Below are 21548 nucleotides of genomic sequence, written 5' to 3' on the forward strand. Positions count from 1 at the left end.
CGAAGAGAAAAGGCTGCAGCACAAAGAGGAGTGAAGTGAAAAGACCAGGCTTCGGGGTTTTGCAGTGGGGAGGGCAGGGAAATAAATGCGCCAGCCCAGCACACAGTCTATACACTAAGCGAATTCCGGGGTCAAACTCTACGATTATCTATCTCTCCCCTCTTTCGCCCCAGCTAGTGGAGACCGATAGCCTGGGACCTGAAGAGACCGAGGGTCTAAGATAACAGTCGTACTTGGCTTCCACGTTTTGTCGGGCTCGGACAGGCTGGGCACTTGGCACTCCTTGGCAGTGGCTGACCGGAGATTCCGTCTCGCTCGCTCTGTTCCTGCACCGGGTGCGGCGCATCTTATATCGACGACTGGCCGATCATCCTGGCTCTCCAGTGCTTGTAAGATTCTCAGCAACAGGTGGAATCCCCTGCATCATGAGCTGTGCGATGTTTTACCCAGCGGCTCGTGATATGGATGAGCCGATAAGAACGACCCACCGAGCACCTGGGGATGCATTCCGGGGTGCACAGTGGTATGACACACAGAAACTGGGATTACTTGCCCCCCGGGTCGAAAACCCTGCACGGCGCGTGAATCCTTCCATTCCTGCCCAGACGGGGTCAGCGCAGGGATTGGCCGCAAGTAGCCCCGAGTAGCCGCGAGCTTGAAAAAGAAAAATCGGCTCGGCAGGCATCGCCCGAACCGGAAAGCTTGCGGCTGACGGGGACTTGGCATCTCTTGGCACGGCGGTGCTGATTCGCGAATGCCGGCGGTGGCCTTGGCAGCGCCCCCCATTCCAAGATAAGAAGCTGGCGCGGGGTATGCCACGCTGATGATTGGCGCATTGTCCTACGTAACTTATTTTGCACGCGGAGAAGTGGGGGCAAAATGTCAACGACTGACAGGCTGCGCGCACCGCTATACATGCTTCGGGCTCTTCGGGCCATTCGGGGCTCGACATGCAAGATTGAGTATTAGAGTTATCGTTTCTCCAACTCGTAAATCCCCGCAATATATTCCCCACAGATTGAAATGTATGACCGAAGAAAATTGACGCGCGTGGTGCTGTCTGTGGTTGGATTCGTCAATTCCGGGCGCCTCCAAAAGCTACGCTCCGGAAAGGGAGGTTGTCAACAGGGAACTCCCGGGTTGTTGCTATTTATGCAGCGTGCTGATAGGCCTCAATGGTTTGGGTGAGGCTAGATGCAGGCCTAACCTTGATCCTCAAATGAAGAGGACTGACCGTTTATTGGCCGTGGCATCCGAATGATGTCGAATTCGTTACGATTACGACACCTTGCGGGATATATATCACATATATCGTGGGTCGCCAAGTACTTGGTGCTCTGCCTCCAAAAACGTCAACCGCCATTCAAAATCGTTGTGACTTTCTGACCAGATGACACTTCAGTCGCAAAGAGGATGAGACAAATACGTAAGGGATCGGACGAAAAGAGAGAAAGCCAAGAAGATAAATAAAATCACTTGGCGACGCAAGTCGATTGAAACATAACTAACACGGTGTTGCAAGTTAGAACTGTAGATATAAGATCAGCAAAGCTGCGTCTTCTATTATGCTTCGCCGTAGACGCATCAGACGGTACAATATATCAGAATTGGACCAGATCCTTCACTTGCACGACCTGGCCGGTCCGAATGGCCTTGTTCGCAGCAATCCCTGTCAAAATTGAAATTGCCCCATCGACATGAGAGGCGGCGCGGTTGAGTCTGTCCGGGGTAGGCGTTCCGAACAAATCATTAAGCAGGATTGGGTCTCCACCCCCATGACCCCCCTCCCACTCGACAATCGGAATTTCGGACGGTGGGGCGAACATGGGATGAAGAGTGATTTTTGTATGAGCAACAGCGCCTTCTTTACTCTGTTCACCACCCGCATTGACATAAGACTGCTCAAGAACATCCATCTCAAGTCGGCCTCCGGTGCCGTTGAAAGAAACCCGGAAGCCTTCCCATGGGCAGTACGCAACTAGGTTGTAGGTCATAATTGCCCCAGATTGATACCTCACCAGCACGCCCATTGTATCTTCGATATTAATTCCGTCACCAAAAACACTTTGATCTCGATAATATCCATCTTCATGCTCAGCATCCAGATACATCGCCTTTAACTGGGGGTGTTCCTCCATGTGAAGCGCAAATGGATCATTCACCGCGGCGGCGCTGCCATGAGCGCGGGAATAGAACTGCGTCTCGCCTCTGAGCTCGGCATTCTCTTTCCCATAAAACTTCAGGTCACCTTGCGCAAAGACGGTAGTAGGGTAGCTTCCCAGCCAGAAGTTGATCAGGTCGAAATGGTGAGTGGATTTGTGCACAAGCAGCCCTCCGCTATTGCGCTTATCGCGATGCCAACGCCGGAAATAGTCAGCGCCGTGTTGGGTATTGAGCATCCACTCGAAGTGGACTGATGTCACTTTTCCAATAGCGCCGTCCATGAGTAGCTCCCGTAATTTGGTATTGTGAGGTGCGTATCGATAATTGAAAGTGACGCGCAGCTGTTGCTGGGTGGCTTTCACTTTGTCCAGAATTGCCTGGCATTTCACTTCATCCACGGTCATAGGCTTCTCACTCAGCACATTGCAGCCCATCTCCATCGCTCGGATGATATACCAGTGATGTGTTCGGTCAATTGTCGTGACGATCACAACATCGGGCTTGGTCTCTTCGACCATGCGATCGAAGTCGCTGGCTTTGTAGGTTGGGAGCGCTGCTGATCCGAGTTCTTGCACTCGACTATTGGCCACATTCATTCGAGTCTGATTGGTATCACAGAAAGCCACAAGAGTTGCGGTGGATTTGAAGTCGGTAACGATGGCGCTGTAAAAGAAAGCTGCTCGGCCACCGGTACCCACGACGGCGTACCTGGTTGGGGCCATCCTGTAATTGAAAATGAAACAGGGAAAATAAGAGCGTTAACTGGATCTAGTTTGAGGACCAATTGATGGATAGAAATGATAAATAAGAGAAAAAGGAATATCAAGGAATGTGCTTTGTTTCATAGACTTGACCTTCACGAGCTGTATATCTACCCCTCACCAATCACGAAAGGATCGCCCCGCATTGTCCTCGATACGATTTTCCATCAATGAGAGGTGCTTAGCCCCACGGGGTTAGTTGCGACGAGTAATTTCATATGCCGTAACGAAATTGAGTACGCAGCTTTAATTAGGAACAATCGGAGCTTCGATCATTGAATGAAAAACGTCCAGACCAGGACTAAGACACGGCGCTCCGTCTAATGGCTCTGCAAGAGAAGTAGCAATGCCAACGAAGTTGATTTATCTATTTTCCAAACCTACTAAGTCTCCTGTGGCCAAATAAACTTCCCAATATTCGCTAGGTTCGAGATAGCAGAAATTCCGTAGCGGGCTGTCTCATTAGTACTCACCCACTTCGCTTCCTCGCCACTAGTGAAATATTCTGGAGGTAAAGTTTTGACAACATCCCAATCTTGGTGAAATGTATATCCATCAGTGTAGAAAAACTGATCCCAAGCCATCTTTGCGAGAACACTACAGTTATCTTCCACGGCTGCGAAGGCCGTGAGGGTAGAATGACTTTGTCTCCAAGTTGCATGTTCAGGAAACTCGAAGCCAAATTCTTTGTGCTGGACATTTGGACCACCGTTATACGACCGACAGTAGGCGAGCCAGACTTTCATAAAAGACTTCACGGTAGCGGGGCTTTCTTCGCGGAGATAGTGACAAAGTTCCGCGACAATCTCGGGGAACCCGAACAACATAGATAGATGGGAAATGGCATAATCTGGTGTTGGAGGAGGGCATTCTCGAACTTCGCCAGTTTCGGGGTTTAGCAAAATCGCGTTGTTTCCGATTCCATGTTTCAGCCCAGAGATTCCATCGAGTACTTTGAGGAGAAGCTCTTGACAGTGGCCCCACTCATATCCTCGTTGCTCCCATGAAGTTAGCCAAGACGCGAAAAGAGGACCACAGTCCAAACCAATGTTGGTCATAGCAAAGCCGGCCGGAATCTTTGCGTGCTCCTGTACCTTGCGATGCGAATCTAATCCCAGAAGAGCATTTCCGCAGTTTTGAAGCTCCGAAATCAAATCACCAGTCCGCTCGTCTCCGGTGAGGTAGTAGTAGATGCGCCGGTATAACACGTTCGATATCCGAAGTTGCTTGGAGCTGTCGCTAAAGTGCTGAACGCCATGTCTTGTTCCAAACCCTTTGAATCTCCCAGTATGATAAACATCTACCTCTCCCGTATGACGCGTCATCGCTTCCGCCATCTTGAAGACATCTGCTCTCCCCGTGTGCAAGAAATACAGCCATAGCCATAAATCTGTTGAAAGCTCAGAGTTGTCCCAGGAAAAGCCTCCAACGTCATAACGCCAAGCATGCCGATGTATGTCGTAAGTATGCTGGACATCCCCGTGATCCCAGAATCCGTACCATCGGTTTTGCTCAACCTGTTTGTGGTAGTAGTTGAACAACATGTTGAGATTATTCTCAATAACCAGCTCCCTGGCTGAGGGTGTTCGGCCCAACGTGCGGAAATCAGGGGCCCAGCACCCGTGGAAAGCATTGGCTTCGTGCATATGTGTTGCAGTGGCTACCAGACGGGGTGGATTACGTACGATAGAGGAGAAAGAACTGAAGACAGAATTCGAAGGCACGTTTCGGAAAGGCCTTAGGAATATTTGATTGCTTCTTCCGATGCCATACGCTGTGGCAAATCCGGGTTCGTAGTCTTCGTAAGTCACGTTTAGAGCTTCGAGCTGCTCAGCATAGGTATCCAGGCCAAGGCTATCGTGATACGGCGTCGTATCCAACGGCTCCGCAGAGGGAGAGTACAGCCAAATTGTCGTGGATGCCTCATCCGAGGCTAGGTTATCCAAATCAAGTTGTGTCGGATAGCGCTCCCAGAAATCGGACATACCGATGGCGATTCCTCCTTGTTCAGTCGAGCCCACATATGCGGTTCCGTCGGCTCTTCCACCCCCATTGACCTTTACCCAAGAGCATCCAGGCTTTGTCCGCTTCTTGATGGTGAAACCGTCGGAAGACAACTGGCTGAGCGAATATGAGCTCCAAGATGGAATGTATGATAGGCCCCTCGAGAGATCAGTCCTGGACCAGTCTATGGAGTTTACAGTGAGATGTCTGCCAGCTACCTGGTCCATTCGGCTCTGATTTGTCGGTCCGTGTCGTAGTCCAGATAGACCTTTGACTTGCTCATTCAAGACGCCGCCATCTGGCCCTCCGAGGCGGATATGACGATTGTAATGCTCGGTGTCTTTCATTGGCACAAAAAATCGCAGGCCAAGAGATGTAAGAGGTTGATCGGAGTCGAGATCATGAACGAATGAATGAACAATCCTGACAGATGACGCGTCTGCGTAGACGTAGAATCGCATGTCGAACGGTAGATGGGCCTCCTTCTCTTCATTTTCCACAACCCCGGAAACTTTAATAACGACTCTCGTAGAGGTGGAAGTTTCCACATTGGTGGAATTCACGACCGTGTCGTATACTTCGCCATTGATTGTTGCGACCACAGTGGCCCCGGAACACACAACATCCCCATCAACGACGACACTTTGCAAGACCAACGACTTATCTTTAGGAGCATACCAAGGCACAAAATTGAGAACAAGACCTGTCGAGGTTTTCAAGGACATATTCGCGGCGTTTTGCACAATTCGAATCTCTTGTCTTGGCTCACTGGGCCACTGTGCTCCCTTGACGGTATACTCTCTGCTATAACCGATGTCGCCGCTGACGGAATGGGCAGTCCATTTGAGTGAGCCATCTGCCCAGTAAGCAAGCTCACGTGAATCCAGGGGCCACTGGGTCCCATCCCCCTCGATAACGAAAGTTTGGCCGGTCCGGTACAGGCCTCGGGACCAGGGCATCCCAAACGAGATCCCAGCATGTAGGGCATCAGGTCCCTCATTATTCAGCCACCGAAGATTGGGAGTCATCATGCTGGATGCTGTCGAGGAAAAGAATCCAAGATGGATGGATGATCATGAATGGAGGAACAGAGAAGAAGAAGCTGAGGCTGTCACGTAGATATGGCCGGTGTATATCATGTGACCGCGTGTTCGAAGTGATGGGTTTTTGCAATAGTGCCATTGCGCCCACATCGCTCGGAAACAAGCAAACCAAGCAATACGGGACAAGACAGGCAGCTTGGAGTAGATTTTGCCCGGCATTCTCCAGCGGGGGAGTCCTATACGCGACGCATCACTTGACAAGTCTTTAATTCCAGCAAGGCTATGCTTTACCGCTAAGCAAAAGGCAAATAGTATTTCCGCCAACGAGCAACCTTACCACTTCCTCTTCCCCTCTTTTTCTTCCCCTCCTTCTTCCAGCCTTTATGTCTAGGGCCCGGCTGTTGCTCACCCGGATCGCCCACAACTGTCAGCCTCGGTGGATCGATGACCCGCGGCCACCAAAACAAGCATGGAGGGCGCTCCGTGTGCGGAGCTTGGCTTTTCTGGGGAAGCTTCCCCGCGTCCCCAGCGTTGAGTCCGGGGTAGTGGAGCCGAAGGTGGGACCGCGTACAAAGCCAGCAATGTGCGCTAGACGTGTCATGCTGAGAATTTGACAGTGTCAATAGACCTCGGGTTCTTCTCTTTTGCCTGAACTTGCTCATTGCCCTTCGTCGCCGAGATGGCAGTACACCTGGACGACGTTCAGGATCGAACAACCGCGAATATCATCCACGGGAAGGATGAGGAGCAGCATGATTCTGCTGCGGAAATCTTGAAAGGAGCCCAGCGGGCTACCGAAGATGAGCATACCATGGGGCTCCGCGAGGGTATTCGCAAATACCCCAAAGCCGTGTTCTGGTCTATCTGGTTCTCCTCCGCGTTAATCATGGAAGGCTTCGACCACGCTTTCGTTAGCGGCTTCTTTGCTTTCCCTGCTTTCCAAGAGCGATACGGTGAGCTTCAGAGTGATGGAACATATCAGGTTCCCGCAGACCTCCAGTCAGCTGTCAGCAATGGTGTGAATGCCGGTGAGATTGTGGGTCTTCTGCTCAACGGCCTTCTCGCAGACTGGTTTGGATACCGATGGGTGATGATTAGCTGTCTCATTCTAATGGTCGCCTTCATCTTTTTGCAATTCTTCGCGACAAGCATCTACATGTATCTTGGCGCCGAGATCTTACTCGGGCTTCCATGGGGCGTCTTCCAGACGTTAACAACTACATATGCCGCCGAGGTCTGTCCGAATGTCCTGCGACCATATCTCACCATGTTGGTGTCCCTTTGCTGGAGTATTGGCTACCTGGTTGGTACAGGTGTCCTTCGCGCATTTCTTTCCTCGGAAGGACAGTGGGCCTATCGGATCCCGTTCGCACTCCAATGGGCGCTCCCTATCCCACTTGCCATCGGCATCTTTCTCGCACCCGAGTCTCCATGGTGGCTCATCCGGAAGGGACGCATTCAAGATGCCGGGAAGGTACTCCACCGACTTCGATCCAAGGATAGCTCTGAAGACGAAATATCGGACACACTTGCAATGATGGAGCAGACAGTTAAGATCGAGAATGAAATGAAATCTACCAGTAGCTACTGGGATCTGTTCAAAGGAGTCAATTTGCGCCGAACTGAGGTCACCGTCTTCACGTATCTCATTCAAGAGCTCTGTGCCCCTCTTGTCGCTTACATCGTTTACTTCCTGGAGCAAGCAGGTCTTCCCGCCACTGCATCCTTCAACTTCGGCATGGGGGAATATACTCTGGCTATAGTAGGCGTTTTTGTTGCATGGTACCTTGTCCCCAAGATCGGCCGACGGACACTGCTGCTGGCTGGCACTGCATTCATGACCGCCACGACTTTCGTGATAGGGTTCCTCGGTATTCCGAATATAAGCACGCACCCCAAAATTGGTTACGGGATCGGAACGATTTTGCTGATCGAATATTTTGTCTTCTTCATCACCATCGGCCCCATAATCTACACGATCGTGACCGAGATCCCATCCAACTATCTCCGCAACAAAAGTGTCGTACTTGCACGTGCAGTATACAATGTCGCAGTTCTGGTTTACGGCCAGTTGGTTCCGCATATGATGCAAAAGGCATCTTGGAACTGGGGAGCCAAATCTGGATTCTTTTATGGTGGCATCATGGGACTTGGCTTGATCTGGGCGTACTTCCGGCTGCCGGAAACGAAAAACAGAACCTTTGCTGAGATGGATATTCTATTTAGGAACGAGATAAAGGCACGAGACTTTGAGAAGACGAAGGTGGATATCGCTAGTGAGACTGTGTACCAAGATTGAGAAGTCTTCATTTGCCCAACATCGTCAAGATATGTGAGGCTGTGAATCCTTAGTCGTTCTAGTGTTTATTCAATTGCATTCCTTATTCAAACTCCCTGCGAAGTGCAATACCAAATCTGCAGACCGCTTCCCTGAGATCCTCGCATGAGGCCAAGGCATACGTAGTGCGAAAGAACATGCGGTCCTGAGGAGCATTGCCAGACCAGACCTGGGAGTGACAAAGACCTTTGCCTTGACCGCTCCTTTAAAGATGGCCTTTTGAAACTGCTGAAGGCCTTCGGATTTCCGAAAGGAGGGATGTCACTTCCAAAGGCTTTCAATCCATTGCTGTGGCAGTATAATGTTAGGAAGTTCTGAGATATCGGGAATGAATGGAAATACTGACAAACATTCCGGCTTGAGAGACATTCCATCGTGCGATGTGCCTTGGCAGAAATTTGTAACAGGCCTGAGCAAAGGTGTTCCTTCTCAACGTATAATTTGCTCGAATATTGTCAAGCCAGTCAAAGAAACGGTGTACGTGGTCCATCCGGGTGCTATGTATCGATCATTCTGCCTATGGAGAAGGCTGACAAATTTCGCAGACTGTTATGCCGAGGAAAAGCTAGCCAAGGTTGGTGGAGGCTGCGACAGGCCGTTCAGCTGGGGCAGGACATGGGCTTGTTTTTAGTCCCGAGAGCTGTCCATCAACTAGAAGAGAGCATATCACCTGTGATGGAACAAGTTCTTACCATCACGGCCTGGGGGATCTTTAGTTTGAATTTGTAAGTGGCGCTTGTTTGGCCAGAGGACATGACCTTATGAACCGGCTGCGCAGACAGATGTCGATGAAGATGCAAAAGATTGTCAACCTGGCGCTCCCTGTATCCAAGGTACATGTTGGAGGCGATCATGAACTCGACTGGACTCCATATCCGCGGTCAAATCAGATCTCTTATGTCACAAAGCCAGCACACCTTCCTCGAGTCCGACAGGGCCCCACCGAATTAACGTATATCATGCTGCATCTTCAAGAGTTTCTCTATGACAAGACTATGAGCTTTCAAACATTATTCGCAGAAGTGGAAAATCCATACAATCCTTTGCGATGGTGGCTGGCGGGCTGGCCAGATGCGTCAAAGACCGGGAAAGAGCCGATCCCACAATTTCTCGTTCTACGGTATGACAGTTGCCATAACCATCTCTCCTTGCAGGCCTCGCTCCATTTCGTTGTTTCCTATGCGGTGCTAACAATATGTTAAGCATCAAATTCCTCCAGGCGACCATGAACCTTCTCGAGATGCTAATGGAGCGTGATCAACAAAGCTCTATGATCAACCAATTGCGACAGACGTGGTGTCAGCAAGCCGAGGAAATGGCCCAATGCCTTCATATCTACCGTCAGTCCTTTGGCCTCAGACATATTCCCAGTCAGGTGGTCGACGCAGTACAAACTGCCCTCCCGGTCCTTGTGCATCGGCTAGAGGACGCCGATGACAACAGAGGCGTTTACCGAACTCTAGCGTTTTGGAATAGCCCTGAATTGGAAGATTCAACCAGCCGCAGAAATCATTTGCAAGATTCAATTGTTGTCACAAAGCGGGGTGGTGAGACTGCTCACTCAGGCTATCGCGATCCTTGACAGCCCGGAGCCGAAGAAAGGTCATTAGATATAACAGCGATAGCTCAGTCATGATGGCGCATGCCTAGATATCAGAACGGACATTGTGTTCGTGAAGGAATTATCGTCGACGCTTCGTGATTGGGTTTCGTGAGCCTGTTAGGTTAGGCAATGCTGGCTGGTGCGCGATGAGTTTCATCAAGATATTCAAGAGTTTCGTCCTGGGTGGTAGGAGCCCTTGATCTGTCCGATCAACCCCGGGCAACCTTTCTCCAAGGCTATCAACGATCAAAGCAATGCTGTTTGCCCGAGATTCCTACTCAGCAGGCTCTATATCCTGCCATGCCACTCCATGTTGTGTGAAATAGGGGGGAGAGTCAGAGTGAATCTCGTCTTGGGGGCTCCTGGCTCAAGATGGAGTATTTGCTAGGAGGCTGGGTACCGGTCCTTCCCTCGTACAGGCCAACGCGGGCTGGAAATCTTTTCCGTCTGTGTAACACTCTCCTCCCGATAAGTACGTCAAAGGGCTCCTTCTATGAGCGAGACCAGGAGTTGATTCACAGTTGAATTGGTTTGGAGGCACTTGAAAATCAGTCCTGTTGTGTTTTTATATCTATTTTCGTCCCTCACATCTGCCTCAATATCTACGCATTGATTTCAGAGTGGATGCAAGGTCGGCCGTTCCTCGTTTCTTGACAGGCTGCGCTGCGTCGCTTAGCGTCGACTGTCTGCCAAGTCCCTGCGCCTGGTGAGATGTTATTTCATTGGCTGTTGGTACCTCATATCCTGCTGGTCCACTGTTGCTTGCTGAGATTTCCATGGGAGTTTCACTCTAGCTTTTTGCGCTAATCAACAATGAGAGGCAGCTGGTAACTAATGATAGCATGGCTTAGCAGACCAGGTATTCTGGAACATTGTGGGCACCGTTGCACGTTGCAGTCGGAGTAAGTGTAGGGTCTCTGATTCAATCAGTCGGTGCCCACCTGGATTCTGGTCTCTTTCCACCTGGGCTCAGCCCAACCCTCCTCTCTTTCCCATCCATTATGATGAAACGCACGGCCGTGCTGAAGCCCATTTTCCCAGGGTATGTGGTCACCACCCACGACGCGCTCATCCTGTTCGAAGTCTGCTTGATCGGCGTTTTGCACCATATTTCCCGTCGCCCTTCGATAGGTTTTAAGTCTTTTGACTCATGTCGCTAGAATACATGATACCTCTGAAGGCCGACTGTTGGCGTTTCACTGGTCGATCACGATCGCTGTCACCTTGGAGCGCCCGCGTGATCGAATCCCGCAGATCAGATAGCCATCGATGCAACCGTCCGATAATCTCTTCGCTCCTCAGGACCCCATACAGCTCGGTACGACACGGAGAAAGACGAAAAGAGACATTTCAACAGCAGGGATTTGCATATGGTCACCCACCATTCTACTAACCTGCTGATGTGCGGCTAATGTTGGCTGTATATAACGTAATTCCCAAGCGACCCGCGCACCCCGCCCATTAACCCCTACCGATTTTGAATATTATTCAACCACCAATAAAGATATGAGATTGATAAATATACTAGACTAAACGTTACACATTGATCTTTTATGTCCAGTTGTGCCACAATTACCACAGCGCGGTGGTGCCCTCTAGTAGCTATATTGCCCTGCGGTACTGGGCTCTGCGGCAACTACGGCATTGGTGGTATTAGCCGATTCGGTCAAGATCGGCCAAATATAGAGCTCTGTCATACATAAACGCGTACCCTTTGCTAATTGTTCAATCTGCACTAGAGCTCTCTCAATATTACATAGATTTGACTGTTGTAATAGCTTGCTGATTGATCTTGCTTGACGCTGAATTTCAATGGGCTTCGGCGTACAGGGGATAAATCCCCTGCTACCACTATCGCCTGCTCTACTACCTGGCGGGGTAGTATTGACCTGAATATTCAATTTATCTAATTCCCGTTGCGCAGAGAGAGGTACAAGACGAGCGCCAGCGAATGCGCTCACTATAACTGATGGTGTATATGCCTCGCTACGCGCAAGAGGGTAATTCGATAAGAAATCAAGCTTGTAAATATGGCTAATACCATTAGCCATCATCGACTGAACTAATTGACCATATACCCGCTTGATAATAGAAAAGCGGCCTACATCAAGCGGTTGGAGCAAGTGTGACGAGTGTGGAGGCATGCAGATTGATATAATATCATTTTCCATGCATAATTGATCGAACTGGGCGGTCATATGGCTTCAATGCCCATCCAATACTAAGAGGCGCCATCTACCCTTCGTCCGACCATTAGTTAATGGTATAAAGTGGTTTCGTAGCCACCGAAGGCCAATCTCATTCGTCGTCCATCCGTTATTGCTAACTTCAAGAGACCAATCGTTCGGAAGATCAATTTGCGAGGAAAACCAGGCCGAATTGTAGGTTTTAGCTTTGAATATAATCATCGGCGGTAACGCCCATCCGGCCGCGCTGATTGATTCAATTGCTGTTACCCACTCACGATTTCCAGGTTGAATCTTAGCACTTTTCCCATAGTAACCAGCGCGCGTTACTACCTTAGCAGTACTGCAAAGACCCATTGCGAAGCCAGTTTCACCGAAATTGTATGTATCATCTTGATGGATACCGTGCTTGCAAATTACCTCTTGTACGAGGTTAAACCATTGTTGAATGAGCTTTGGGTCCTCACAGAGAGCGCGTTGATAGTATCTGCGGCGGGTATAGCGAATCTGCGGCGGGTATAGCCAGAATCAAGCTCTGGTGTACGCTCGATATAATTGGTAACCCAATTTTTACCTACTACTCCCGGAGGGCCTTTGCCGCGCTGGGAGAGTAGTAAATTGGCCATCTCTCGTACCAATTCGTGCCGGGGAGCAATTTCACAATCGTCCATAGAGAGTATCCAATTTTCTAGCGATTTCTCTTCCAATTCGGTCAATTTATGGTTGTTTGCGCGAGTAGTAGCGCGTTCGGTGATACCACTGCGGCGGTCGCCGAGGGTAGTCTCGGGGAATTCGAAAATGCGCGCGGCGCGTCGAACAGATAGATTTTCGTCATTTTTGAGAGCCTCTATAGCAAGTAATAGCCTGCGCTCCTGGTTCTCACGCGAATGGGTAGAAATAGTGCGAATTTGTGGCATAGTGAGCGGATGAATTGATTGGGATAGTAAAGAAGTACGCGTTTTTGGATGGGGTGCGCGGGTCGCTTGGGAATTACGTTATTCATCATAGCCAGGATTGGGTAGTTACATTTCCTATATTATATGACACTTATGCCGCCTTTTCACTCTATAGATTATAGGACAAAGCTCAATGCCACTATGGCAAGAGCCGGACAAACAAAGTTGGGTCGGATTGTAGTCGCCAAAGAATCAGAATCTTCCGACGAATCATCAGTTTCATCGGGCTTATCCTCATTTGAGGAGCTCGATGTGACAGATGAGTTGTTTGGATCATCTTGGTCGCTTGAGCCAGCAGCATGATCGTTCGCCTGTCGCGCTTCATCGGCATATTTCCATTCAACCTTGTCTCCTGATTCGATATCATCAAATGCAGAGGTGCATATTTCCATGTCGGTCTCCCCAGAAAGATATGATTCCACACACTTAATCTGGTCATCTTTCATCTTGGCATCGCACGGCCGAGGCTCGCTTTCGTCTTCGATCACTTCAGGACAGGTATCCGTCGCGGATTTAGCTGCGAAACTGCCTAAGTACCCAGGGCATTCTGAGAGACCATAATCCGTGCCACTCTTGTCGGCAACGACGGTGAAGTAGAGTGTTCCCGAAGCAACGTTGCTGGTTTCGATAATAGTCTCGGACCCCTCATGAGTACAATGTGATGTACTGAGCTCCCAAGAAAGGCTATAGTGGCCAGCGTCTAGTTCTTGGCCAAAGGGAGCGGAATCAAGAAGCACAGCAGTGTCGCCCGAGGTGTAATTGAACTTTTTCCCGAAGTTGTATGTGTTGAAAGTGCTGGATAAGTAGAAAAAGCTATCACTTTCGAGATTCCAGGACAGATCATAGTCAAAAAATGCAGCAGTTGGGGCGTTTTGCATCGCGAGAACAATCGGAGGTGTAGTCATCGTATTGTAGGTAGCGTTGCGAGGAAAAACAACGTCGAGCTCGATTCTGGCAGGGCTTAACGAGCCTGATACCGCAGCCATGGCCGCTGTGGCAAGCCACAGAAAAGAGAGTATTGAGAATAGCATTGGTTTTGCGGAGAGTGAATTTTCTGTAAATATCTCTAAAACGAAGAATTCGAGTTGCATGGGAGATCATTGTGTGCTCCTGAACTGAGCCTCCTTTTGTTCTAAAATTATGCGATGTTGATCAGTTTCCGCGAAAAGTGGATCGAGTCCGGAAATACGAGGCCCTCACCAATGACTCGGCCCAGTTTTCATGCCAAGCAGATCTACATCTTCTCGCCAAGAGTCTTGCGCCAACCGAGTGTAACTAATTCGTAGCTTTGGCGTGGGCCGAGTATCTTGTTACATAAACAATGGGCAATGTCACTTGATAACTGTTCGCGATATCCCTTTTTGGTTTCCTCCACTGACAAATTTAACAACAATGGGACACAACAAAGCAGTGAATTTGAAGGTTAGAGTGGATATCTACAAATACAGTGACCAATTGCACGTCTATAGGTTGCGCCGCCAGGACAAAACCACGACAACTCGATATATTTTTCACAATGTGTCCATGGAAGATGCCATTGTTGGCATGCGCGGCTTCTCTACCATCATTATCGCCTCAATGACTCAGTTCTCCAGAGTGCTTCTATTTCCAAACTCCGCCAAGGCGATTAAGGCCGAGCACGGGTCCACCAAGGTGAAGACATGGCCTCTCAGCCAGGCTCTTGCTCAGGGTGCTCTTCACAAAGAAGATACAGAGTTTGAATTACAGCCCAGCCTCAGGTCCAAGGATTTCCAGTTCGTGGAGACAATTGAGCGCGAAAACACCAGCATGGATGAGCTCGTCGGGATGTTTACCCTGCAGTTGTACAGAGAACCGTCCGTCTTCAAGGGAACCATTTACAAGATGGAGTGGAGCCCTAAGCTGACGCTTTTCTTCATCAACTTGCCTGCAACCATGGAGTTCATGCTGTTCTTCCTCAATCGGACGGATACGACCGTCAACGTACACTACGGCGCACCTTTCGACCTCGCTCCACGCCGGTTGCATGCTGCCAGTCTGCATGTCCTGCAAACCAAATCTCTCAAGGATATGCGTGTGGATGGCAGAAGTAAAAAGAGAAAACATTTTCCACCGGCCACCGCCGTTGATACTATCGAGTATACCAAACAGTCCTTTAACAAGGTTTTTGTTACGCGCGAAATTGCTGTCAAAGTCTTAAGGCAGTGCGCGGCCGGCGAGGACAGCAGCAGCATGAGGCTGACACCGGCTATGGCATCCTTTGTCTTCAGCCAAATCCTTCGCCCAGCACAATAGAAGTGGACATCTTGCGCTCAAGCTGACCATCTTTCACGTGTGGATGGCTCAAATCCGTGGCACTTACAGTGCCTATCAGCTGTTGCTGAACCAAAGCGGAAACTCTCTGGCCGACTATCTCCCCAACATATTTTTTGTCGCCCTTGAAATCCTCACTTAGAACCATAGCTGTTTGCGACAGGAGGTTTTCATTGACTTCGGGTATCATCGACCGAATCAGGCCCGAAGGCTCTCGGCTAGGGTGAATGAAAATAGCAGAGAGTAGTAGCGCGTGGTGCGGAACCTGGATTAGGAGGAAGGGCCAAATCGGTAATGGTGGCATAGTCCTCAACCAGGAATCAAGGAGTGTCGGTCTATACTTCTACGCCAAGCATGACATGTCGCCAAGACCTCTCGTTCAATGCAGACACAGATTGATTTTCGGATTGAATGGATTTCCTAGCAACTTCCTACGTAAATAGAGCCTGAAGTACGAGTTCACAAAGTGGTGTGGCTGAGAACTGCAATTATCTTAGCCGTCTAGTTCTGAATGAATCGTATACGGAGGGAGCGGCTTATCGCATCAACAGTTGGCCACATGTGGCACAAATTTGTCGCATCAGGGACTAATCACATCCTGCCGGTGCAATTGCCTCATACGGAGCTCGCTCAGGCTTTGCTCCCACCGATATCCGGTACTCGTCTTTCCTAGGCTAATGCACAAGAACCCTCCTCGTAGCATTCGCTGAACGAGTTGCCATGGCCTCTGGTGCGGGATCGCTTCGGGCAGACGGGACATTTATTTGATTCACAATCCTTGACAATTCTTCAAATTCCTCATTTTGGCTTCCAGGTATTATATCTGGACACTTTGATGTGTGCACCGCCAGGTGCCATGCTGAGCGTCTGGTTTCCGCACAACCAGATACATTCATGGCACTTCTCCGTGTGCTCACATGAAACCGAAATATCTGGCAACTTGAGCAACCGCAATGTTTTCCCTGTTGTAGGTAGACGGGCGCAAGAACGTAGGAAATCTTAGTCGTTCTGGATGTACATGTTAACCTTCACACATGCGTTGGTCTTGGGCGGAGAGAGTCGAATCCTGTCATAACTTCATGAGCGGGTAACGCTCGAATTTTGGACAATTTTTTCCTAATGTGCAAGTTATGCTGAGAGCTTCTAGCACAGTATAGAAGCCAGCGAGGCGCTGTGTCCTCGTTCCAGCAAACCTCAAGGCCATCAATGAGGAGCAGGTAGGGTAGAGATTGATTCTTCCTCGAACGTAGAAACATCGACCCACGTGCCGTGCATTTGCCTTGGGGTTGATATGGGCGGTGTGAGGTGCCTCTCATCCTTCAGTCTGGGTCCATTCACCATGGATTCACTGGCGTCCATGTTTGTGTCCTTCATTAGGTAACAAAGCATCCAACGCCCGGAGAGATGGGATCGCACTATGTTTGGAGAGGTCACTGTCACGGAAGCATGGATGGCCGGCCATGCGATCTGTATTCGTATCCATTTTAGGTACGATGAGCGTTATCGTATGGCACTGGCGAAGTCGGCTCTAGGTGCATTGGCGTTTGAATGTGGTGGGCATCGGGGGTGTTCGTTCACTGGACTACGCTTGCCACGGACAATTGAAATAGATACGATATTGAATGATCGTCCTTCATTTCGGTGGAACGCTGAGTATTGCAGTCGGTGCTGGAGTCATCGGGTGGTACCTGGTTCGCTGCATGTGGAGGTACTTGGGAGGCATACGCTGCTTATTTCGGTCTGTGTAGTCTGAATTAAATGCGCTGAGACCACCGTGGTCCGGTTGATGGCCCAGCCAAAGCCTCGTGAAGGTCCTTGGCTTACAGTCGATGGATACTGCCGCAGTCCTCCAAGGACGGATAGGGAAGCTGCTGAGACGTAACCACATCGGATCATGGAGGCTGCCATTTCTGGCTGCTGCACACTTGGGATCACCTAGGTTTCTGAAGCTCAGCCCGATACAGAACGATGCGTATACGATGTTGACGTCGCGGTTTCGCGCAGGATGCGGAAGGCCAACGATTATCTGCCCAATTCACAGCCCCCTCGGCCTCCTTATTGTAAGAGGACTTTGTTTCCCCGTAGCCGCGGGAGCAGGCGTTTCCGAACCCGACCGGCTCCACAGTCGAAGAAAGTCCCCCGGGAAAGGATCAATATCTCTTCCCCTGCGGCTCGTGCCACACTAGGTATGTAGAATAATGAGACAGACACAATAGAAAGCCCGTTGCGGAGAAGAGTGGCATGTTGCCATGATATACTACCGTCCACATATTCGCTATGCAAGTGGTGCCTTGGAAGCCAACAGCTCTGGTCTCAACCAGGAGTGACGGTCATGCGACAATTTGAGCCAACCAGATTTCTGCGTTGCGTTCATTCCTCCGGCTTGCGAATTATACTAGTGCTTCATGGCATTGTGATCCGTATACATAGCGCTGAGAAAAAAGATTTACCAAGAAGCGGATAGCTCTCTGCCACGAGGAGTGAAAATGCAATCATGGGCGCGAGTGCTTGGTGCTGGACTGAAGGTTGGCCTTTCTCACGCGCAATGACCGGTGACATCTATGTATGGCATAATGGTTTGGAGGTAGTCCCAGTGGTGATTCAAAAACCTGTATATCACCGCCTAGAAAAATCCACTTGGATGCTGAGATGAAGTTTCGTTCTGTCGAACAAACTTTTGAATGACCCGATGCGAGGCTGTCACCCATCCTATCCTTGCACCCGACGCAAGAATTTTGGATAAGGAGTTCATGCGAAGGACCCGTCCATCCACGTCAAGACTCAAGTTTGAGGGGATAAGCTCCTGGCCCTGAGGTGCATTCCTAAAACCCCTTTCTCGTATTCGAACAGCTGCAAATAATAGCACGACTCGTCTTCCACGATGAGCAAGTCGTACTTTTGTGCGACAGAGAAAATTTTCTTTCTTCTGTTAAGCGACTAAGTAGTACCCGCCAGGTTCTGAACATTGGGAACCATATACAGGAGAAGTAGACTTCGAGAACCTGTTTCGGCTTCATTCAGAGTCGAAAGAGAATGATCCGAGGGCTCGGGGATCAAGCCTTATTCGTCCATCTCCACGGATAGTATTTCGATACCGAGGGGCCATGCAGTATCGAGTGCGCTCGCAAATGTGTAATTCTCAACGATAATGTAGTCGCCTTATCGCATAACATTCGTAGAGTAAAATCCCATGCTGAAGTACTGCCTACCGTCAAGCAACACCCCAGTCGGCGTATGGTGGGTCGTGGAGAACCTAGAAGGGTTAGACCATGCTCAAACGTTCATTGGGTTATTCGTGCCTCAACATGCTCGGTAACAAAGCGTAGCATCTGCGCCAATACTGTGCCCAAGGCCACATCGAGACCTAATCCAAGGGGTGTCAGTAGATTATACCATACTGATGGAGTATGTATTTTTCCAATGTAGTCTCTGAGGCCAGATTCAAAGTAATTCTTGGCCATCTTGATCGTCGACTCGTCTTCCCCTGCGTGTGCACCCAGACCAGAGGGGTTTGAAACTCGGACTTGAAGCGATTGCAAAGGGCTATTGTCAAGTTGTTAGACGCATCGTACAAATGCTTTATAGAAGGTTTGCGGATACCTTCCGTCATTTGGTTTCGCCTGAGATATAATCGGCGCGATTTTGAGGAAAAATGTCTTGGTTTGACAGATTCGCACAGACGTCCTGTCCCATCTTTTCGCACTCGGCTTTCCAGTTGCCTTGAGGGCCATTTTGGTGTTGGCAAATCGATAGAGTCTCGGAAAATTAGTGCTAACTGAACTCTTGAATAAACTCGCTGTCACGTTTGGCCTCCATACAGCCAACAGGGAAGCATCGTCCTTTCGCCATATCGTGATGCCCAATGAGTCGAGATGTTTGGCTGCTGCTTAGGGCAGCATTTGGAACATCAGTAACACGGCCTGTTCGCGATCAAAATATCCAAAAACCTTGATCGGACAAAGTGTCAGAAAGCGCACGTGTGTATGTGGATGGACAACCCTTTATACTTGTGTGTCCGGTTGGGGAATGTTGCGGTCCAAGTTACGAGTAGTTCTTGAAACAGAAATTGCAACCTACTCGTCATCGATTTGGTGGGAAGTCCAGTCAAATTCGCATTCGTCTCTTCTTCATTGATCCACAAAAAGCAGGCTGGTCCAGGAATTTGGTGGGGGATTGGGGTGGGGTGGGAAGGGGTTTTGCGTCTTTCTCTCTTCGAGTGTGTCCACGGGTGGTGACCAATCGCGGAGATCCCGAGGGGTTTCATGTGGATACCTGCAATGCTGCACGCGACTCCACTCAATAAACCAACCCGTGGACCTGCATAGGAGAGTAGATACCATTTTAATACATTACTCACGCGGCGGGGCTGTAAACGTGCAGTCTTGGTGTCAAATCGCCAGACTTCACGCAGTAGCGAAGTATATCAGCTGGTGGCGACTCCGGTACCATTACTCTATGAAAATAAAAAAAATACAGTAATAAAAAAATATGTAGTAGTGCATGAAAATATACTACTACAGTGTAAGTCAAAGTTGCGGGTGACAAGTTGATCGGTCAATTTAGAGAGAGTGTGTGAAAGCAATCTGAATGACTTGAATGAAGCAAGTCTTTAGCCCAAGATCGTGAGCAAGCATACAGTTGATGAACACAAGGATGCGCACACTGGTGCAGTGCTCTCGAATTCGTATAAATATGAATAACGGAGGCAAGAGCTAGCAGAAAATGCTTAGCAATTTTTGTTCTGTACTGTTGCCATTGTAGTCCAAGACCCATCGCCAGGAGCTCATGCTCATAGGAACCTTATGGCAACCGGCAGTCCAGCCACTGCTTGCGCCGTCACCTTCCATGCAATCAGACTGGCAGGGACAATCCGTATCCTTAGAGGCAAGACGGGTAAAGAAGATTGGAACGTCTCCTTGGACTTCGAAGGATGGAGCGCTTCCCCGGTTGAGACAGCCTGAATTGCTCATGTCAACAAATTCACCGCAGTCCTCACTACAGTCGGTATCGGGGCAGAACAACCTCATTGGGAGAGCGGCCCTGAGTTCACGGTGGCGTTGCCCTGTCCAGCCGCATAGGACAGTTTGGCCAAATCGGCTAGGAGAAAAGTTCCGGAAAGGATGAAATGGCGCATTTCGAATACTGAAATCAATCCCCATCTATCAGTACTTGCAACTATACCAACTTTCCAAAGACAGAAGAGTACCTTACACCAGAAATGACTGGGATTATCTTAGGATTTTGATGCGGTTGTTTGAATGTGATTCACAACCGTTTCTCATGGAGATCAAGGCGGCCGTTATGGCCTTTATGTAGCTTTCCAATCTGTAGACTGCGGGATCGGGCTTTCCCTAAGCTGCGAGAATTTGTAATACGTCACATGAGGCATCTTTATTGATCCAAATCGAAGTACAATATGGATGTGAGGTGCTCAGGTTATAGATTTCCGTGTCCGTGAAGAGGGCCAAGGCCTGAAGGAAGGTTGATTCTTCCAGTATTTACCGTGCAGCCTAGAGTCGGATCCTACTGATCAGCATTAATGGGGCAACATGTCCATCCAATCAAGTACGATATGTACTTCATTTGGCATAGCTCTTGGGGCTACGGTCTGAAAATATAGTCGGACTTCCAAGACTCCTCGGAGCCGTAAGAGTCCGGTTAAAGGTCCGTACTACATGTGAATCTGTTCGCGGCTGAAGATATTATAGCAACAAAATACCAGAGGCTTATATTTCCACACTGTAGCTGAATAGGATGAATATGATGCGATTGGAGCATATCCATGCGTCCATGTCGGCTCATAGAGAATGAAGAGTCGAGTTTCACATCTTTATACATGCACAGGCGACTACTACCTATTTTCATTAATTCTTAGCCCATTCCCATATTTCGTGTAAGGTTGTATTTGCAAACTAGGCCAATATTTTTAAGTCCAACAGCCCTGTAATTGACCAACAATGAGCCTGAAAATGCATCGTCTGTGCGGCGTAATTTTCATGGTGGGCAGACTGGAACATCTTCCTTGACGGAGTCTCTACGAATAGTCCTCGGCAATACTAGTAGGTAATGTAGCATTAGCGTACGGGCGCCATAAATGGGGCCCTGACCTCGAATCCTTCCAATGACTAGTATCCCTAAGGCATAGGCATGGGCCGAGCTGACGGACTGCATATGTACGTAAAATGCGCCCCTTAAAAAAGCC

The 21548-nt window shown here is 49.4% G+C and overlaps 8 protein-coding genes across 8 annotated transcripts; 3 read left to right on the top strand and 5 right to left on the bottom strand.

The window, feature by feature from the left end:
- Positions 1-1601: 1601 nt before the first annotated feature.
- Positions 1602-2885, bottom strand: N7532_005563 (Gfo/Idh/MocA family protein; the record flags this gene model as incomplete). Its single annotated transcript, XM_056618057.1, has 1 exon — positions 1602-2885. The coding sequence occupies one exon, from the start codon at positions 2883-2885 to the stop codon at positions 1602-1604; it is 1284 nt and encodes a 427-aa protein (XP_056474216.1).
- Positions 2886-3307: 422 nt separating this feature from the next.
- Positions 3308-5959, bottom strand: N7532_005564 (polysaccharide lyase family 26 protein; the record flags this gene model as incomplete). Its single annotated transcript, XM_056618058.1, has 1 exon — positions 3308-5959. One exon carries the CDS (start codon positions 5957-5959, stop codon positions 3308-3310), a length of 2652 nt encoding a protein of 883 aa, XP_056474217.1.
- A 691-nt stretch (positions 5960-6650) lies between these two features.
- Positions 6651-8270, top strand: N7532_005565 (putative MFS alpha-glucoside transporter; the record flags this gene model as incomplete). The annotated part of the gene is made up of 1 exon (XM_056618059.1): positions 6651-8270. One exon carries the CDS (start codon positions 6651-6653, stop codon positions 8268-8270), a length of 1620 nt encoding a protein of 539 aa, XP_056474218.1.
- A 714-nt stretch (positions 8271-8984) lies between these two features.
- Positions 8985-9891, top strand: N7532_005566 (uncharacterized protein; the record flags this gene model as incomplete). Its single annotated transcript, XM_056618060.1, has 3 exons — positions 8985-9034; positions 9088-9429; positions 9513-9891. The coding sequence occupies 3 exons, from the start codon at positions 8985-8987 to the stop codon at positions 9889-9891; spliced, it is 771 nt and encodes a 256-aa protein (XP_056474219.1).
- Positions 9892-13170: 3279 nt separating this feature from the next.
- On the bottom strand, positions 13171-14085 carry N7532_005567 (uncharacterized protein; the record flags this gene model as incomplete). The annotated part of the gene is made up of 1 exon (XM_056618061.1): positions 13171-14085. The coding sequence occupies one exon, from the start codon at positions 14083-14085 to the stop codon at positions 13171-13173; it is 915 nt and encodes a 304-aa protein (XP_056474220.1).
- Positions 14086-14446: 361 nt separating this feature from the next.
- N7532_005568 (uncharacterized protein) lies at positions 14447-15328 on the top strand (the record flags this gene model as incomplete). Its single annotated transcript, XM_056618062.1, has 1 exon — positions 14447-15328. One exon carries the CDS (start codon positions 14447-14449, stop codon positions 15326-15328), a length of 882 nt encoding a protein of 293 aa, XP_056474221.1.
- Positions 15329-17969: 2641 nt separating this feature from the next.
- Positions 17970-18322, bottom strand: N7532_005569 (uncharacterized protein; the record flags this gene model as incomplete). The annotated part of the gene is made up of 2 exons (XM_056618063.1): positions 17970-18241; positions 18295-18322. 2 exons carry the CDS (start codon positions 18320-18322, stop codon positions 17970-17972), a joined length of 300 nt encoding a protein of 99 aa, XP_056474222.1.
- Positions 18323-18627: 305 nt separating this feature from the next.
- On the bottom strand, positions 18628-19195 carry N7532_005570 (uncharacterized protein; the record flags this gene model as incomplete). The annotated part of the gene is made up of 3 exons (XM_056618064.1): positions 18628-18889; positions 18947-19121; positions 19150-19195. The coding sequence occupies 3 exons, from the start codon at positions 19193-19195 to the stop codon at positions 18628-18630; spliced, it is 483 nt and encodes a 160-aa protein (XP_056474223.1).
- Between the last annotated feature and the right edge of the window lie 2353 nt (positions 19196-21548).

Source organism: Penicillium argentinense (genome assembly GCF_028826775.1).
Source record: "Penicillium argentinense strain IBT 30761 chromosome Unknown utg000005l_segment0_segment0, whole genome shotgun sequence".
NCBI lineage: Eukaryota > Fungi > Ascomycota > Eurotiomycetes > Eurotiales > Aspergillaceae > Penicillium > Penicillium argentinense.